We start from the raw sequence: 18539 nt of genomic DNA, 5'->3' as shown, positions 1-18539 counted from the left end.
GCCTAGAGTCTGTCATACAGAGTGAAGTAAGTCAGAAAGAGAAGAAAAAATACCGTATGCTGACACATATATATGGAATCTAAGGGGAAAAAAAAGTCAGGAAGAACCTAGGGGCAGGATGGGAATAAAGACACAGACTTACTACAGAATGGACTTGAGGATATGGGGAGGGGGAAGGGTAAGCTGGGACGAAGTGAGAGAGTGGCATGAACATATATACACTACCAAACATAAAATAGATAGCTAGTGGGAAGCAGCCGCACAGCACAGGGAGATCAGCTCGGTGCTTTGTGACCACCTAGAGGGGTGGGATAGGGAGGGTGGGAGGGAGGGAGGGAGGGAGACGCAAGAGGGAAGAGATATGGGAACATATGTATATGTATAACTGATTCATTTTGTTATAAAGCAGAAACTAACACACCATTGTAAAGCAATTATACGCCAATAAAGATGTTAAAAAAAAAAAACACCTTTCCCTGAAAGAATTTGGAGAACTCAGGTCTTTTAAACACTAGCTGCCATGCCCCCTTGCTTGGTGCCTGCAACAAGTCCTGCATCTTCCTTCGCCACAGCCCAGTGTCAGTAGCCTGGCTTTGCTGCCCCCCGCCCCGGGGCAAGAGGACCCAAGTTTGGTTCAGTAAAAGGGAGAGGTGACTCAGATCAGCCTTCCATTGAGAACAGCTTAAAAAAATGTTCAAAACTCTATGTAACAGGGCTTCCCTGGTGGCGCAGTGGTTGAGAGTCCGCCTGCCGATGCAGGGGACATGGGTTCGTGCCCTGGTCCGGGAGGATCCCTCATGCCGCGGAGCGTCTGGGCCCGTGAGCCATGGCCACTGAGCCTGCACGTCCGGAGCCTGTGCTCCACAACGGAAGAGGACAGAACAGTGAGAGGCCTGCGTACCGCAAAAAAAAAAAAAAAAAACCTATGTAACAAATACATATATATTGATGACATCAGAGTGCTAATTTGACAGTGAAATATTATGGGGCCAATAACACGGGAAGAAAGAGGAGCCCAGAGAAGTGAGCCTTCCAGTTGGGGCCGTTCTTCCCTCAAGGGTCAGTCAATTCGGAAGAAACAGCTGAAAGGCTGAGAACCTGAACAAAATTTGGTCAGCTTTGCGGGCTTAGGGCTGCCAAGGGGGAGGGTTCTTGTAAGTGTCCCATCTTTGGGTCGAAACCCTGAAAGGCTACAATGTCGGTGTGAATATGAACAGAGACCAGCCCTTGCAGGAACTTCATAAAATCCATTCTGAATTCATTTCAATTTCTGAAACTGTATTTAAGTGATTCAGGGTTTACAGTCGGTGCCTCTAGCCTGCTGAAAGAAGAAAAGTTAAAGTCTTTGTAGAAGACCATAATGTCCTATACCCCAAATTATAATTGCTCATGTAGCATGACCCATGCTCAGTAGAAAATAGCTATGTACACAAGGAGACAATGTGATAGAAAACCAAGAAAAACCACCACTGTCAGCATGCACTGGATTGCTGACACACCCACCCAACGTGGCTTCATGGATCTGAAGGCAGACCGCCCTAGTTACTACTGGACCAGGTTCATTTTGCCCAAAGCCAAAACGCTGAGATGCTGCGGTTTGCAGGAAATCAGCCAAGCAAGGAGATGGGAGAACAAGCCTCAGCTCCACCTCCCCGAAGGCAAGGGGCTCAGGGTATTTATGGGATAAAGAAGCAGGGCGGTCTGAGGCCTGGTAAGGGCGGGGAGCGTGGGCAGAGGCGAGTGGAAAAACCTGGGATAATCTTGTTCCGCAAAGGTGTAGCTGAGCCACAGGCCTCTGCACGTTCAAAAATGGGAGCACGGACTTGAGGGTGGAGTTTTCAGCTCTCTGACGTCAAAAGGTCACGGAGAGGACCATGGCCATTGGAGGGTCGGTGGTCCTCCCATCCATTCTTAACCAGCTCAGCTGGAACCAGACACAACTGACTCCAAGTTCCTGAAAAACAACTCAGGCGAGCTTCTCATCGTTTAGGGTCCATGCCGCTTGGAGGACATGCAGTCTTAGAACGACCTTGACCAGTGGAGCAGGTAAAATGGATCTGACCCAGGGCCTCACAGTCACGTGCTAACATGACGCCCCTGGTCAGGGGCTCAGTCTCTACTAAGCCTTGGAGCTTCTTAGCCTGACGTGTGATTCTCTGCAGCAGAGGCCTGGCTTTGCTCCACACTCCAGGGGCCTGTGCCAGACACCACCCCGCCCCCTGCCAGGGTCTCACTCGCCGCGTGTGCCTCTAGCACTATTGGATCTTCCAGGTTATGTGACCCAAGTGCGGGACCACTTGTACTACAAACTGGATCTCTTGCTTTGGGCCCCACTCAAAACCAGCCCACAAATGGGCGGTGGTCATATTGCGTGTGGCCTATGCCGCCTGCACCCCGAAGGGGCCAAGCACGGGCAGCAGGGCTCTTTCTTTGTGACGGAAGATTGCACAAAATTTAGCAGCTGAAAACTACAAACATTCATTAGCTCACAGTCTCCGCAGGGCAGGCATACGGGCGCGACTTAGCTCTGTGCCTTGGCCAGAAGGGCTCCCACAAAGGTGGGGTCAAGGCGGCCGCCAGGTCTGTGGGCAGAGGCGATTGGAAAAAACTGGGATTTTTCCATCCTCTCCATCCTTTCCTACAGCCTCCTGGGCAGGCTGGCCTGGGGGACAGTCCATTTCCAAGCTCACTCACCTGGCTACCGGGAGGATTTGCCCCTTGAAGCTCGTGGGGCCGAGGGTCACCTCCTCGCTGGCCGTCAGTCAGAGGCCTCCCTGAGTCGCCTGCCCCGTGGGCCTCCCCACAGGGAGGCTTGGAGCACGGCATGGGCTTCCCCCGGGGCAAGCGAGCAAGAGGGGCCCAGAGATGATGGAGTCACAGTCTCGTAACCTAACCTCAGAGGGGACACCCCATCATTTTGCTGCATTTGGTTCATTAGCAGCAAGTCCCTCAGCCAGCCCCACTCACAGGGAGGAGGTTGCAGAAGAGTGGGCAGGTCATGGGGGTATCGAGAGGCTTCCTAGCTAGGGGGTGGAAGGTGCAGTAGCAGGGGCCTGGCCTTGTAGGGGTGTTCTAACTCCCCCAGACCACCAGTCCCCTAAAACCTCAGTGATGTGGCAGACGCAAAGCTCGGGGCTCCGACGCACACGTCTCAGGGGGCATCCACAACTCACGCCACTCATGCCCCACCAGCTCCGCCCAGCCTGACACCATCAACACAGTGACCAGAGGAAGGTGAGGCCCCGTCCATTAGACCCAACAGGGAGCAGGGACTTACCATGGCCCTGAGCCGACCCACAAGCATGGGCTCCGTCCTTCCCACGGGAACGCAGACAGGGACAAACCGGGTGCCCAGTGCTGTGCTCTGTCTGGACAGACATAGCACAGCTTATAATCGTGGCAGCTGTGGTTTGGGGCTGCCGCTTAGCCGCCTGACAGAGCTGACTGCCACCCACCATGACCCATCTGGAAATCACTCGTACCTGAGGGGCCCAACCTCTCAGCTCCACCCAGGACCAGGTACCGCTTCTAATGGATGCGCCCGGCCGGAGGGCAGATCCGAGTGGCTGCCATGTGGCCTTTGCTCCACAGACCGGAGCTCTGACGGGAAGCTTCTGTCGGCTATTACGCAAGCACTCCCCCCATCAACCGGCATTTAGAGACGGGTGACCCGAGGGGGTCTGTGCAGCCACAGGACCTACCGTGAGACAGGCTCGGGCCAGGACCCTACTTACCACCTGGACCCTGTCAGGTCACTGGGACCAGTGTCAACTCCAACCCTGTGTCCACCAGCCAGCAGCTCCGGGCCACGCCCTGCTCCAATCGGTGGTGCCTCAGGGCGTCGGTGCCCGTGGGGAGGGGCGAGTGCACACAGACGCCCGCCAGCGGGTGAACGGAGGGACGAAACGTGCCCCATCTACCGGACGGGCTGTTACTGGGACACGGAAGGCATGACCTTCTGCTACGCATCACCCCGAGGATGAGCCAGGAACGGGTGACAACGTCAAAAAAGCCAGTCCTGAGGACCAGACAGAGTATGATCCTGTCCCTAGGAGGCGTCCGGAACAGGCGAATCCACAGAGGCGAGAAGGAGACCGGAGGTGGCCGCCGGGGGCAGGGGGGACGCGGAGAATGGAGCGAAGGCTAACGGGTACAAGGTCTCCTTTGGGGGTTGAGAATGTTCTGGAACCAGATGGTGGTGGTGGCGCTGCAACATTGTGAATGTGCTAAATGGCGCTAAATTACCCACTTTAAGATGTTTAGAGTGGTGAGTTTTATGTGTTTACAATAAAAAGTGTTTGTTCCTCCTTTAATGTGGTTTTGTTGTTCACGTGAAAGAGACCTGTGTTCATCTGTTTCTGTTTGTCTCCAGTTCTAGGCACCTCCGGCCCTCTGTGCCTTTGTTGATTTTGTTGAATACAGAAAAAGGTCACCGGAGGGTATCGTTCCCTCCCCCACCTCCGACTCAGGTACCCAGTTTCATTCGTTTCTGCTTTATCCTGTGTTTCTCCCGGCAAAAGTAAGCAGGTATTTGGGTATTTATCCCCTCTGTCTTGCCCAAAAAAGTAGCATGCTACGCACTCCTTTACACCAACGGTACATCATGGAAATCTTGGTCGGTTTACCAACATCCTCTCCGTCCTCTCCTACGGCCTCACAGTGCCCCGTGGGGCGGGGGGGGGGGGGGGCTGCCACCGTCACTTAACCACTGTCCACGTGAGGGCAAACGTGGAGATCGTCTCCAATTCTGCAACGGTAAACCAGGCTGCAGTGCACGTGCCTCTGAAGATTGCTGGTGGTAAACCAGGTTGGGTTCCTAGAAGTGGGACCACTACGTAGACATTCATTTTGCCAGGTTTTGCCAACTTTTCCTCTGTAACGGCTGTGCCATCTGGCATCCCCACCAGCAGGGTGTGGAAGTGCCTGCCGCCTCCCAGCCTGGCCAGCAGAGCCGCTCAGCTTTGCACGTTTGCTAATCTAACCTGAGGAACAGGAACCCAGTGCGGTTTCCGTTCACATCTCCCAACGCGTGTGAGGTCAGACACCCCTTTAAGGATCCACCCTTTCCAGTCAGTTCACGTCCTTCACCCATCGTTCTATCTGGCTTCTGATCCTTCCCCCTCAATGTTCCAGTCCTTTACGTGTTAGAGAAATCCACCTTTATCGGCAATGTGCACTGCAAACACCATCTCCTGATGCGAGCATTCTGCATCCCGTGAAGGCCTCCCTTCCCCTCACCTGACTTCTGAACCTGAGTGAGAAAGCCCTCCCACACCCAGGTTCGGAGAGACTACCCGTGTTTTCTTCTAGGGCTGGCTTGGTTTCATTTTTTACATTCAGATTTCTGATATGAGTCCTTTTTGGTGGGTGATGTAAGGTATATGTCGAATTTTACCTTTTTCTAAATGGCTGTCCAGTTGAACCAACACCAACTTTGAAAAAATCCATGTTGGCCCCAGTGCTCTGAGACAGGCCTCCTCTCACACACTCTGTCCTGACGCACCTGGCCGGGCTCTGCGCTCCCTCCTGCCTCCTGCACCAGCAGGACACTGTCGTGATCACGGAGGCCACAGGGGCCCTCACGGCCCCCTTTCCAGGGCTGCCTTTGCTGTCCTATCACGTTGACTTTCCCTGTAAACTTGAGTATTGACTGGTCTAGTTCCAGAAAACAGCCTGTTGGTATTTTTATTGGGATCATCTTAGACTTAAAATTAATTTAGGCAAAACAGACACCTTATAAGGTTGACTCTTCCTAAGAACAAGGACTTTTTTTCCACGGATTTGTGTCTACTTTTGTGTCTTTCATGAGTGTCTTAAAGTTTTATCTCATCTAGGTCTTGCATATATCTTGTTTATTCCTAACTATTTAATCTTTTTTTTGTTAAGAAATGAAATTATTTATTTATTTTTGCTGTGTTGGGTCTTCGTTTCTGTGTGAGGGCTTTCTCTAGCTGTGGCAAGCGGGGGCCACTCTTCATCGCGGTGCACGGGCCTCTCACTATTGCGGCCTCTCTTGTTGCGGAGCACGGGCTCCAGACGCGCAGGCTCAGTAGTTGTGGCTCACGGGCCTACTTGCTCCGTGGCATGTGGGATCCTCCCAGACCAGGGCTCGAACCCATGTCCCCTGCATTAGCAGGCAGATTCTCAACCACTGCGCCACCAGGGAAGCCCCCTAAGTATTTAATCTTTATTGCCATTGTAAATTGGATTTTTCTCTTCCATTCTATCTTTTTTTAAAATAAATTTATTTTATTTTTATTTATTTACTATTTTTGGCTGTGTTGGGTCTCTGTTGTGGTGCGCGGGCTTCTCATTGCAGTGGCTTCTCTTGTTGCGGAGCAGGGCTCTAGACGCACGGGCTTCAGTAGATGCGGCACGTGGGAACTTCCGGGACCAGGGCTCAAACTCGTGTCTCCTGCATTGGCAGGCTGATTCTCAACCACTGCGCCACCAGGGAAGCCCCCCATTCTATCTTCTGATTATCATTTGCGGGAATGAAGGCTATTGGTTCCTGGGAAGCAGGCTGCCTGCCCGGCCCGTGTCTGTGGTGGGCAGTGCAGGTGGCACAGCTTAGGTGGACGTGAGGAAGCAAACACTCAGCTAACGGCAGCCAATCACCACCCAGCAAGTGATTTACAACTGGGCACGGCGTATGCCAACGCCTGGCGGCTCTCCCTCTGCCCTGGGGTCCCATAAGCTTCTCCTTGACCGTGACGGGCACAGTGACCTTGCTAATAGCTCTTTCTCCAGGCAATGTCTGCATAAATGTACAAGTAGCTTCAGTTTAGTTCAGAACGACAAAGAACTCTCCAGAATGTGAAAGTAACCAGCTGCTCTGCCGTCGGCATGGGATTTGAAAAAGACCATTTGTAAAGGTAATTTGTGTAGCATTTGTCGCAAGAAGATCTTAGCTTTTAACGCATTCTAAGGATGGCTCGTCACGTAGATAGGGATGTGTGTGAATTCTACAAACGTGGGTTTTAGGGGAGCCCCCAGACGCCCTAACGACAGGGAGGGAGAAATCAAAGGAGAAGAAACTGAGGCAAACAGCAAACACGCTCTTCACACAACATTTAACCCCGCCTGCAGCACCGACGCTCTCCTCTCAGCTCTTCCAGGGCATCTACTCACCTCGTACAGCAAACTGATTGCTGTTCTTACAGCCTTTCAGTGAAATAAAGCAAACGAATGAACATTTATCTGGGGAACGTTGACACCAGACCAAGTAGAAAAGTCAGACTAGTCTCCCTCTCACCACCTTCCCCAAACACACCACGCCTCACAACATTTGCAAAGGTGAGTAAATGTCCACGGTCCTCATTCTCAAGCTTAAAACTTGGAAAACTACGAACATTTCAGGAACTCATTTCAGAACCTACCTTTCAGATTTGGTCATAGCATTACTGCCAAGAATGAATGGGGAAGCCGGATTAAAGATACATTTAAAAACACCCCCGATCACTTTTAACATGAATGACCTGCAAACACTGACTTGGGGCTGACGGGCTGATCGTGTCTGTCCTTCCCAGGATCCTGGGCCCAGTTTCCGGCAAGAACTAAGGTCCTACCTAGTCCACCAGCTCTCAGTTCTCGGGAGGCCCTCTAGTGACACCTTGTGGGCACTTCTGATACTGCAGCCGCGCACCACCTCGGCCGGGGGACCAGTCACTGGACACTGGGCAGGCAGCCTGGCCCCTCGCCCTGCTCGGAACTGAGAGGCAGGACCGCAGCCTCGGCAGGGAGGGCGCGGCCGCACGTGGGTGAAGACCCCAGCCAGTGGGAGAAAACGCTCAGCTGCTCCCTGGCTCTCCCTCCCCACGAGCCAGACCCTCTCCAGAGACGCGATGGACTCCCTGAAAAGGCCGACCTGACGCCCACTCGTCCAGTAGGGCAGTGGTGGGCCCACCGCCGGGCACCGAGGCCTAGACAGAGCCTGCACACCTGGAGAGCCCTGTGCCTCGGGGCACCTGTTAGAGTGCCTGTTAGCCTCGCCCCATCCCACCTGAGGCTGCCATTTGTAGGTGAAGAAACTACAGCCAACGTTACACAACGTGCTCAAGGTCACCCATCAAGTGGCCGAGCCACGACCTCATCATCCCACGTCTTGCAAACATTTCCACTGAAGCGCCCCAGCAGCTAAGGAAGTGAGCCCTTCCCGCCCGACGGGTGACCACAAACCACACGACTTCCTGCCAAGCCTTCTCTCAAAAATGCATGCAAACTTGGGACACTCAAAGGAATTCTCTGAACTTTCTCATGTTAGCACTCTCTACGAAAATTTAAAATACACTTGTGGCTTCCCGGTCCCTCGGCCACGCCCACTGACGCCCTTAAACTCCTCGAATGGGCAATTCTCAGAAAATGCTCAACTTTACTAATGTAAGACGTACCCATTTAAAGCACCACGTTTTCATCACATTAAGAAAAAACGAAGCCAATGAAACAGCTGATGAGGGTGTGCGGAAACTGATGGAGAGGAAGCTGGCATGACTTCCGGACGGCAACTTGGCACCTTCCACCAAACTCTGAAACATGTCCCCTCCCGCACAGCAAGGCCGTCCAGGAAACCCTCTCTGAGCAGCCGGGCAGAGGAACGATGACACGCCCAGGTCCTGAGAGACCACGCAGCAGCCGTAAGGATGCCTGTGACCTTGACTGCTTTCCTGACCTTTCACCCTCTGCGCCACTTCAGTGTCTATTCACACAGGTCCTTAAGGAAAATACGAACTTCTCAGAAAGCTCTTAAATACACTTAAATGCTCCAATCGCAGTTAGGAAACACGAGTGGACTCCCAAGTTGATAACTCCTGATAAAACGTGCACGTCTTTTGTCCTTTAGTTTGGATGATCAAGAATGGCGCTAAAAAGTATGACGTCAGCCCCGCTTTTTTTTTTTTTTTTTTTGCGGTACGCGGGCCTCTCACTGCCGTGGCCCCTCCCGCTGCGGAGCACAGACTCCGGACGCGCAGGCTCAGCGGCCATGGCTCACGGGCCCAGCCGCTCCGCGGCATGTGGGATCTTCCCGGACTGGGGCACGAACCCGTGTCCCCCGCATCGGCAGGTGGACTCTCAACCACTGCGCCACCAGGGAAGGCCCCATCTACCTACTTTTAAAACTTCTAGTACCCACAATTAAAAAACAAAACAAAACCAGGTAAAACTCACTTTAATGTTTTATTTAATCCATCATATCCAAAATACTATTTCGACCTGTAAATATTTTTAACAATGAGATATTTCACTTTTTTTTTGGCATTGACTTCAAAACCCAGTGTCTCAATTTGGACATTAACCTTACTTGAGAAGGACCTGATCTGTACTTAGATTTTATAAAATTTACAGCTGAAAAACCAGATTCACACATTCATGTTCTTGACATACTCAACACGGTTTCCTAATGACTGAATGAAGGTGACAGCTCTGCGGCTACGCTGGACGCTGGCTCCACGTGCTCCCTAGCGGCCACTGGCTGCTGCACTGGCCCTGGACCGCAGAAAGGGCTCCGTCCACGTAGTCCCCAGACCCACAGCGTCAGGAACTCCGCTGGGGTGGGGTGGGGGGCAGTGGCACTGCTCTACCAGGCCCTGCACGATTCTGGTGCACCTGGACAACCACGGGTCCAGATCTAACGCCACCAACAGGACAGGGCGTAGAAAGAGCTGGATAACCCACCCGTGGGATGGGAACTGAATACACCCCCCAACCACTATATATATATATATATATATATATATATATATATGTAAAACATCGTTATTGGAGTATGATTGCTTTACAATGGTGTGTTAGCTGCTGCCATACAACAAAGTGAATCAGCAAGGTGTATACATATAGCCCCATATCCCCTCCCTCTTGCACGTCGCTCCCACCCTCCCTATCCCACCCCTCTAGCTGGTCACAACCATTATATTTTGAGGCTATGAAACCAAACAAGGAAGAGAAACTGCTTGGATTTTTGTTAATCCGCAAGCAGTGGGATGTCTGGAGCGCATGGCTGGGTGCCCCGGGGCTATGCCTGGGATGGCATGTCTCTTCATCCGGTTCCCTGAGGTCCCAGGAGATGACGGCGCTCCTGACAGGCCCCAAAGCCCTCGGTGTCACCCCAATGCTTGCAGTCAGAGGGTCACAGGCTGTTCTCTCAGTCGAACAGGAGCGGTGGGCTGGGGGCCACCTCTGGACAAGGACCCCTAACAGGGTAGGTGCAGTCCCGCCCCCGTGCCGGAGCTAGATGCCGCGTGAGGAAGACACAGTGAGATCCACTGTCGGTGGTTTAAGTGACAGAAGCCCCTGACCAGCTCAGCTCAGGGCAGAGCTGCTCGCGGTGGGAAGTATGGAAGTGCTAGAGCATAAAAGTATCCACAAAGTGCAAATCATGTACAGAAAGAGGCCAGTTTGAACAGATACAGTCACATCAACGCTTTACTCTCCACCTGAAAGAGAAGAAAACAGCTTATGTTCTTAGGTTTGTCTTGATTAACTACAAGTGGGTGATCGTACAAAAGACATTCGCCAATCACAGTGCTTCAGAAACCAGCTACAAAGTGTTACTCTCGTCACCCTGTGCTGGTGCGGGCGGGACCTGCGTGCGCACCCGGGGTTGACAAAGCCCAAGGCCGGGCGTGCGTCCCGCTCCATCCCATCCAGCTGTGACGGAGCGTGGAGCTCCAGGTGGCCAGTCATGAGCCGTACCACAACCGCTGAGCACTCACCGGCGGGACAGAGAACCGCCCCGCCCGACACAAGGGCAGCAACACCGCGCGCCCCCGACCAGTACCTGAAGCGCCGAGCCAGCCAGCCGCCCGGCCCCTCGCATGAAGCCCCCGACGGCCCAGGTTCCGAGTCCCTTGCTGCCAAGCACCTGCGCAGAAGGGTCAGGTCAGAGCTCAGCCAACCCCTCACCGGTGCCGAGAGCCACGCACGCAGGGACGAGGTCACCCCCCAGCCCGGCTCGGGCACAGACACCACGAGAAACGGCCGAGTGGAAGTGACAGGTGACTCGGGCTTCCATTTCTACCCACGGAAGGTGGGGGCAGACCTTTCCACCGACCTGAGGAAGGTTCTCCCTGTAAATAACCGGTGAAGGGGCTGAACTGCCCCCATCAGAAGGTGGGGTGGAGTCCGACACCCAGGACCTATTTGGAGGGAGGGTCGCTGGAGGTTAGGGAGGGTGAGCTCACAGTGCGCTGACCCCACAGACCAGTGTCCTCATGCAGAGGGGACGCTTGGACAGCACCGTGCACAGGGAGAACGCCACAGGAAGGTGGAAGGCCAGGGTGACGCGTCCACAAGCCAGAGAACCCCGAGCCTACGGGAAGCACCCTCGCGAGGAGGAGGCCGGGGGAGACCCTCCCCATGGCCCCACACGGTGAGCAGGCACTTCTGGCTCCAGAACTGCAGTCCCAGCAAACGACGACTAGAATCCGCCTTCGATTTGGAATCGGCTTTTAATTAAGATCACATCCACCCAAACCCCTACAGCGAATGCTCAACACCAAGCGCTGAGCGCGCAGCACGGGTCCAGGTTGTCCCAACGCCATGCAGGCCGAGCCGGGCCTCTCCTCACCCCGCCGTGCTGGCAGCGGGGCCTCCGCGGGTGCAGCCGTGGTCCTGAGGGTGTCTGTGCTGAATGCAGAAGCTGCCGCGACACTCGGCGCAAGCCACCCGCAGCATCTCTTTCCGCCTGCAGCCCTCTTTCGAGCAGCGGTACGTGAAAATCTGAGAAAGTACAAGTTGCTTCAATGTTCCAGCAGCCTCACCGAGCAATCATTCGACAAGCCCCCGCCCCCCATAAGACCATCGGCATTTAAACTAGAAACGGTCCTTAGCTAAACAGAATGAAGAATGAAGGCACCGGGGTTTCACTGAGATGTCTTTCCGTCAGGTAAACAAGGAAATACTAGTTTAGGAGACAGAAAAGTTTTAACAAGTGGTAAATACAAAAGCAGCATTTTAAGTTGGGGTCTCATGTGAGATGCTTGGGGGGGTACTCCAGGAAAAGAACAAGACGGGGGGAAGGAGGCCAGGCACGAGGCATGACGCACAGCCCTAGAGGGAGCTGGCACAGGCTGTGTCCCGTCAGGGGCAGGGGAGCTGGCAGAGCCGTTAGTTACTGCGGGGTCTTTGGGGTGATATAAACTCCCAGGCACTTCCGACTCTGTGCGGGTGACAGTGTCAGGGAGGAGGGGGGCCGGCAGCCTGGGCGCAGCCCTCTGGCCAAGAAGGGCGTGTGACCCGGGTGCGTGCCAGCGGGGCCCGGAAGACGAGGAGGGGCAGCGCGGGTGGAGCCAGGAGGGAGGAGGGCCTGGTCACCGAAGCTTCCGGAAGGCTCGGAGGCACGGCAAGCACGAGCAGCAGCAACGGGCTGGAGGAGACGGGTCAGGAAGGGGTGGGGGGGGGGGGGGGGGCTCCCATCAGAGGGTCTGGGGCGGAAGTTCAGGGACAGACTTCACCCTCTCCTGTTCCAGGTTATTTGTCATAATTGCATTTGTTCTGTATTTAGTGTAACATATAGAAACCGTGAGGTAAGGTGGTCAGAAGCCAGTGCCCTGGAGATAAGCTCTAAAGGCCAAGACAGCAGGGGGCAGCGCAGCCCGCATCCTAGGGAAACCACCCAAATAAACCCGGAGGCCCCAGGGAGCGTGCAGTGCTGGGCTGGGCCTGGGGACGCGTGCAGGGCTCCGAGAGTCTCCAGTCCGAGGAGTGGACCAGCTGCCACGGGCCATGTCCAACCCGAGTCTCCTTGGACTCTAGTTGAGGATGGAGAAGTGACCACAGGTGGCGGCTCCGATGCTGCCTGAAGTTCTATAAAAGTGACCACAAAGAGATGTTCTGAAAAAGGATGGATGAACCCCAAAGGGCAAAAGAAAAAAGAAAACAGCCACAAGATTTTAATTTCTTTTTTTTTTTTTTTTTTTGCCTGTGCCACGCGGCATGCGGGATCTTAGTTCCCTGACCAGGGGATAGAGCCCCCTGCAGTGGAAGCGCAGAGTCTTAACCACTGGACCGCCAGGGAAGCCCAAAACAGCCACAAGATTTTAGAAAAAGCACGTGGACGAGCAGTAATGGACTCAGCATACATGAAAAAGCTGAACTATGAGCCGGCAGGGAGGGTCAAGAAGCAGCGTATGTGTGACACAGAATCCCCAAAGGCTCAGAAATCGACAGCAGCAGAGGCAGCGCGGGTGACGCGGGGCCCGGGAGGAGGCCGCGCGTCTGGGAGGACCCCTGCCCGCACGGCAGAGCCGCTCTGTCCCCGGCGCACGCGCGCGGTCAGCTGCGGACCTGGCGCATGGGGACGACGGACCACGACGTAGGAAAGACCACCTGCACGTGGGTCACACAGAGAAAAGGGAACTTGAGGGGAAAAAGGAGGCCGGCCCGGGAGGTCCAGCCCCATGGAGCGAGAGTCCAGAGGAGACGGCGACAGCGTCAGCCAGGCGGAAGCTGCCACACCCGGGGACAAGGAGGACAGCTGGCCCCTCACGGGAACTCCCTGAGCAGCAGCAGAAGCGGGAAAACCCCCGACGCCAGCGAACACCCAGGCGAGCCGCAGCGAGGGTGCCGCAGCGAGGGCGCCGCAGCGAGGGCGCCGCAGCGAGGGTGCCGCAGCGAAGGCGCCGGAGCCCAGCGGCCGGCGCACCGCGGGGACCGGGGTCACCCAGCACTACAGGGTGAACGAGACAAACGCGAGCTGGATTTCAACGCTCTGCTTAAGTACGTGGTACCACGTATTTAAGGAGAGGCAGGTGGCCGCTCCTTCCACCACAGCCGACTCCAAACGGACAGACGCGGGACTTCAGAACGAGCACCAAGACGACCAGAGCAGGAACGCCCATGTTTGATTTTACATCCCTGACATTTCCCAGGCGGAGCTTGGGAGAAACCACACACTAACAGAAGGATTCTAGAAAACCACATTAACCTTCCATCTTGGGAGGAATTCCTGTAACGAAAGCAAGTCCTAACATAGGCCCTAACGTTTAGGAAATATGCTCATATGACTGTAAAAACCCACCCTGTTCACAATCCAGGAAAACACTGATCAACTGTTAGGGTTTTATTCTGTACAAAAACTATTAAAACTAATTAGCCTCGTTGGATAACTGACCTTCTTTCCTCTGAGGAGAAACCAGCCCCCAGAGGGCTGACACAGACTCTGTCCTCACCTTCTCTTTCTTCTTCCCGGGGTGGTGTTTACAAGCTCCATCCATGTGCTCACCGACCACCACGTCTGGGACCTCTCCCGTTTTTACTGGGATGGGGCTGTTACAAAGTGGGCACACTGGGACCTGAACATCCTAAAAATAACAAATATAAGATGATATTCCAGATTCAGACAATCAAACCTCACACACACACACAAAGGCACAGTGGTACAGCACACTGAAAAGCAAACAGAGTACAAACACTGACATCTGCCCCCCACGAGAGGAGAGTGTGGTTGGCACAGGGGATCGGCAGCAAGGCATCCCTAGGGCTTGAAGACAGTTGCCTGAAGCGGAACCCAGGAGAACTGAAGAAACAAGACTATTAACCACCCGCAGAAATGACCCTGAGACAGAGGTCAAGTGCAGCCCCCGAAGGCAGCTGGTGAACCGATCCAGAAGGACAGTCTCAGGGCGGCAGGGCTATCTGTCCAGCACCGTGTAGTGAGCAGTGAAGCTGCCCAAACACCTCGAGGGTGGGGCTGCCAGGAAGAAACACCAGCCGTGAAGAGCCTCAGCTCCTTCGCCGGCCAACGGCCTCCCCGATGCTCCTTGTAGCTTCCGCCGCGGCCACGCAGGCAGACTAGCTCATCAGTCAAGGGCGCACGTGGCCAGGCTGAGCTCTCAGGCTCAGAACCACCATCCAAGCCCAGCACTGGGGGGCTCTGGAGGGAACGCCCAGCATGGTTAAAATCCCTCTGGGCCAGGGCAGGAGCTGAGCTAATTTAGCTCAAGAACACTGAAGTGACATGTGGACGAGTAACAGGTAATCACAGAATCGCAATGCCAGCTGTCTGGGAACTGAGCTGGAAAGCCACCCAGGGGTGCTCCTGCAGCTGGCAAGTTGGCCAAGTTAAGAAATAAAGCATCATTCAGTCACCTCTAGGCAGACTCTCCCTATCCAGGGACACAGGAAGGTCAAGGCAACAGACCAGGTAGTTTGGCCTGGTCATCGGTGCCGGGTGAACATGAGTCACCCTCCCCCGCCCCCATGAATCAGCAAAGGGCCAGACCCCAGCCGACACTGGTCAAAGGGTGTAGCACTGTCACCCGCACTTCTAACTGCCACCCTGGGGAAGCAGCAGAGCGCTGACTGAAGAGCTCACGAAAATGCTCCCTGAAGCACCCAAAACAAAGTGAGTTCAGGCTGGGACCACCTGAAAAGTCAATAACCACGGTCTTAAACCTCTGGACTTAGGCAAGTCTGTTTCCTTACAGCCATCTTCCAGCTTCCACCATGAACTGTCTGAATCACCCAGGGAGGATGCCAAGGCTGCAAAGTTACCCAGACAAGCAAGCATTTACAATTCTGCCCAGCTCAGAGCCCCCATCAAGCGCTGCACTGCGTTTCTTGTGCCCCGTGAAGACAGAGCTGTTTTTCCTTGCGTGTTGAATAAAAGGAACTGTTTTAACATGTAAAGTAAGCTCGGAAGGTTTAGGTACAACAATTTGATTCCAGGAAAATAATCTGTTGCTTTAGAGCTGTGCCATCCAGAGCTTCCTGCAACGACGGAAAAGCTCCACATCTGCTCTGTCCACACACGGCTCCCGAAAACCTGAAACGTGGCTGGCGTCACTGAGAAACAGGACTTTTAAGATTTATTTAATTTTAATTAGGTTTCATCTACATGTGGCTAGTGTCCACTATCTTGGGCAGCGCAGCTTTGGAGAGCGAGGATGAGAATCTTTAGAATGAAGTACGACCAATTACCTTCTTGAATGCAAAGGGACACTTATGTGCAGCATAGGTAAAATGATCTTTACAGAAATCTTGTTTACATGCATCACATTCTAACGGAAGAAAATCTAAAAAAAAAAAGAACAAAAAACACACAAAAAACAGTAAAGTGTTTGAAAGACTAGAACAGAAGAATCATAGATCATATTAAACAGGTATTTACCTTTGCTGAGTTCATATTATGCCTATCAAATACATCCTCGAGGTACCACATGAGAAAAAAATTGGGGGCCATGAATTTGACAATGCCAGCAACACTGAAGAACCGGCATAGCTATCCTTTCCAAAGAGACCCCACCTCACGGGGTGCCACGTATTTAAGCAGAGCATTTAAATCCACTCGGTGCTGGCAGCCAGCCTTGTACCTAGCTGTACAGAACCAAAAACTCAGGCCAGCATCTCATTACTGAAAAGCCGGAAAGGCCAAGGCCCAAGAACAACAGCTAATGAAGACAGTGGCCAGTTCTTCTCCCAAATAGATGACGAGACACCCATTTCCCGTTAACGCTCTCCTAGAAGTGCTTACCTAGCTGCTTGCAAGTTTTTTCTGAACAATGCTTCCCCAAATCAGGGAACTCCATTATGAGAAAATGTCCAAAACACAGATGACAGAGTGAAATGTCACCTGCAAGAATTAGAAATAATTAGAAGGAAAGCAAGGATGGTCCGAATTTCAGTCACCAGGGTTTATATCGCACAGCTGATATAAGTAAACATGTAGGGAGCATTAAATGCCCAAGTCATCTGGGCTCCCGCAGGGGCCTAAGTGTCACAAATTCTTGTCTTTCAGCGAACAGAAAATGGGAGGTTTAGCGTAAGTACAAGCTCCTTCAGAATCAAACCCCTTCGCAGACAGATTTCTTTTCAGTTCTTTTAATTCCTAGTTTATCAAGCTCAACCCGAATTTAAGTTTTCATTAATCCATATTTTGACCCATATTGACAGGGATGTCCCATATTCAACTACACAGCTACTAGGGAAAGTTACAGCCTCGGTGAACTTTAAATCGCAATTTCATCTACTGAATATACTTGACAAACAGAACTCTGTTACCAGGTGCTAAGTCACGTTACTTAGCTACACTATCCTGGGGACACTCGACTCAGTCCCCTGTTGCTGTCTTTAACTCCCTTATGCATTGAGTTTTACTCAGAATTTATTCCTTAATGACAATCAACCTGGAGTTGACCAGGGGAAGGGGAAGTCGTTAACTCACCAGTGGAAAACAGGTGGACAAACGGTGATGCCACTGCACTTGAGAGAAAACTGAAGTCCACGGCACGCCTCACAGGGGCCCCTCCGTGATCTGGCACCCACCAAACCTCTCAAAACTCTTGTCCCTCCCAGAATTCACGTCCCCGGGGCCTTTTCCGGACCTGCCCATCAGCTCTCCCGCTGCCGGGAGGCCTGGGATACTCTGGCCACAGCTGACATCCGCTCATGCCCTCAGGGCCCGGTTTAAAGCGTCGCTCGGGGCCTTTCCTAACACCCTCACCTGGCCCCACCCAAATCGCGTTTCCTCTACTCTGTAATTCCTTTCCCAGGACCCACTCGCTCGGCTTCCCACTGCGGCTTCGTTCCCTACTCTCGGCTCCGCGAAGCGCAGGGCCCAGGTCGGGTCTGCCCATCCTGGATCAGCAACACCCAGCGGACGTTCGGGAATCAATCGATCGAGGACCGACGAGAAGCCGAACTCAATCCCGACGTGGTCGCGCTCTCGGCGCCGCAGCCGCGGTGTGAGAGCCCCGTTCTGCTAGGACACTAACGCCCTGCCAGTCCGAGGTTCGCGGCCCCGTCCGAGCCCCGCCCGGCACCCCCAGGCCGACCCCGTACCTGGCCCTCGTCTGAGGCCTGGGCAGCCGCAGAGGGGAGCGGAAGGTGGCAGAGACCAAGAGCTGTCTCCCTGTCCGCGGTCAGCCGCGGGGGACAAGGCCAAAGGGACGAAGAAAACAGGATCCGAGCGACGGCCGAGGTCGGTCCGAGTCCGCGGGAGAGCCCAGCATCGCGCCGCCAGGACCTCCCGGCCATTTATTCGCAGCCGCCGTCTCAGAGAGCCACGCCCTCCGGGCGTCCCCGGCGCGCCCCCGACGACGTCTCCGGCGAGCCGACCAATCGCGCCCTCCGCGGCCAGGCATTCCCGGCGCGCCCCTAGACGTCACCGCTAGGCCGACCAATCGCGCCCTCCGCGGCCCCGTCGGCCCGCCCACTCCTCGCCTCTTCTCGAACAGTCTGGCGGCTTCTCGGGCTGAGGAGTCAGGGCGAGGCATCTCTGCGCAGGCGCACTGGGCCGGCACCCGGAGCGGGGCGCTGAGTCAGGGCGGGCTGGGCCGGGGTGCGGGGGGAGGATACCCCGCGCTGGGCGCCACGGAGGCTGGGGGCGCGGGCGGCCGGTACCCGGCGCGAGGCTCCGCTGGAAGTGCGTCCAGCCGGCTCACGCACACAGGCACTGATTTTGCAGTTACAGATGAACTTTAGCGGGTGGGCAAGTTCACAGATGTGGAAACCACAGCCATGAAGGATCGACCGTGTGTGTGTACGTGTATGTGCGCATTTTCCTTACCCTTGTTCTGGACCACGTGAGAGCGTGGCGTGGACAT

General features: G+C 54.2%; 1 protein-coding gene across 3 annotated transcripts; it reads right to left on the bottom strand.

The window, feature by feature from the left end:
- Positions 1-9888: 9888 nt before the first annotated feature.
- Positions 9889-17973, bottom strand: ZFAND2A (zinc finger AN1-type containing 2A). Of its 3 annotated transcripts, none has more exons than XM_029222348.1 (7): positions 17776-17973; positions 16469-16567; positions 15916-16010; positions 14166-14297; positions 11564-11715; positions 10775-10858; positions 9889-10430 (listed from the first exon to the last, which is right to left on the bottom strand). In XM_029222348.1, the coding sequence occupies exons 2-7, from the start codon at positions 16521-16523 to the stop codon at positions 10412-10414; spliced, it is 537 nt and encodes a 178-aa protein (XP_029078181.1). In that variant the 5' UTR covers positions 16524-16567; positions 17776-17973; the 3' UTR covers positions 9889-10411. The 3 variants fall into 3 exon arrangements, with proteins under 3 accessions (XP_029078181.1, XP_029078183.1, XP_029078182.1); XM_029222350.1 differs by lacking the exon at positions 17776-17973 and adding an exon at positions 17159-17733; XM_029222349.1 differs by lacking the exon at positions 17776-17973 and having other exon boundaries at positions 16469-17733.
- Positions 17974-18539: the final 566 nt, after the last annotated feature.

This window comes from Monodon monoceros, unplaced genomic scaffold (assembly GCF_005190385.1).
Source record: "Monodon monoceros isolate NGI ecotype Baffin Bay Population unplaced genomic scaffold, NGI_Narwhal_1 Super_Scaffold_13, whole genome shotgun sequence".
NCBI lineage: Eukaryota > Metazoa > Chordata > Mammalia > Artiodactyla > Monodontidae > Monodon > Monodon monoceros.
Note: the sequence above shows the minus strand (reverse complement) of the source record. Positions and strands in the feature narration are given on the sequence as shown.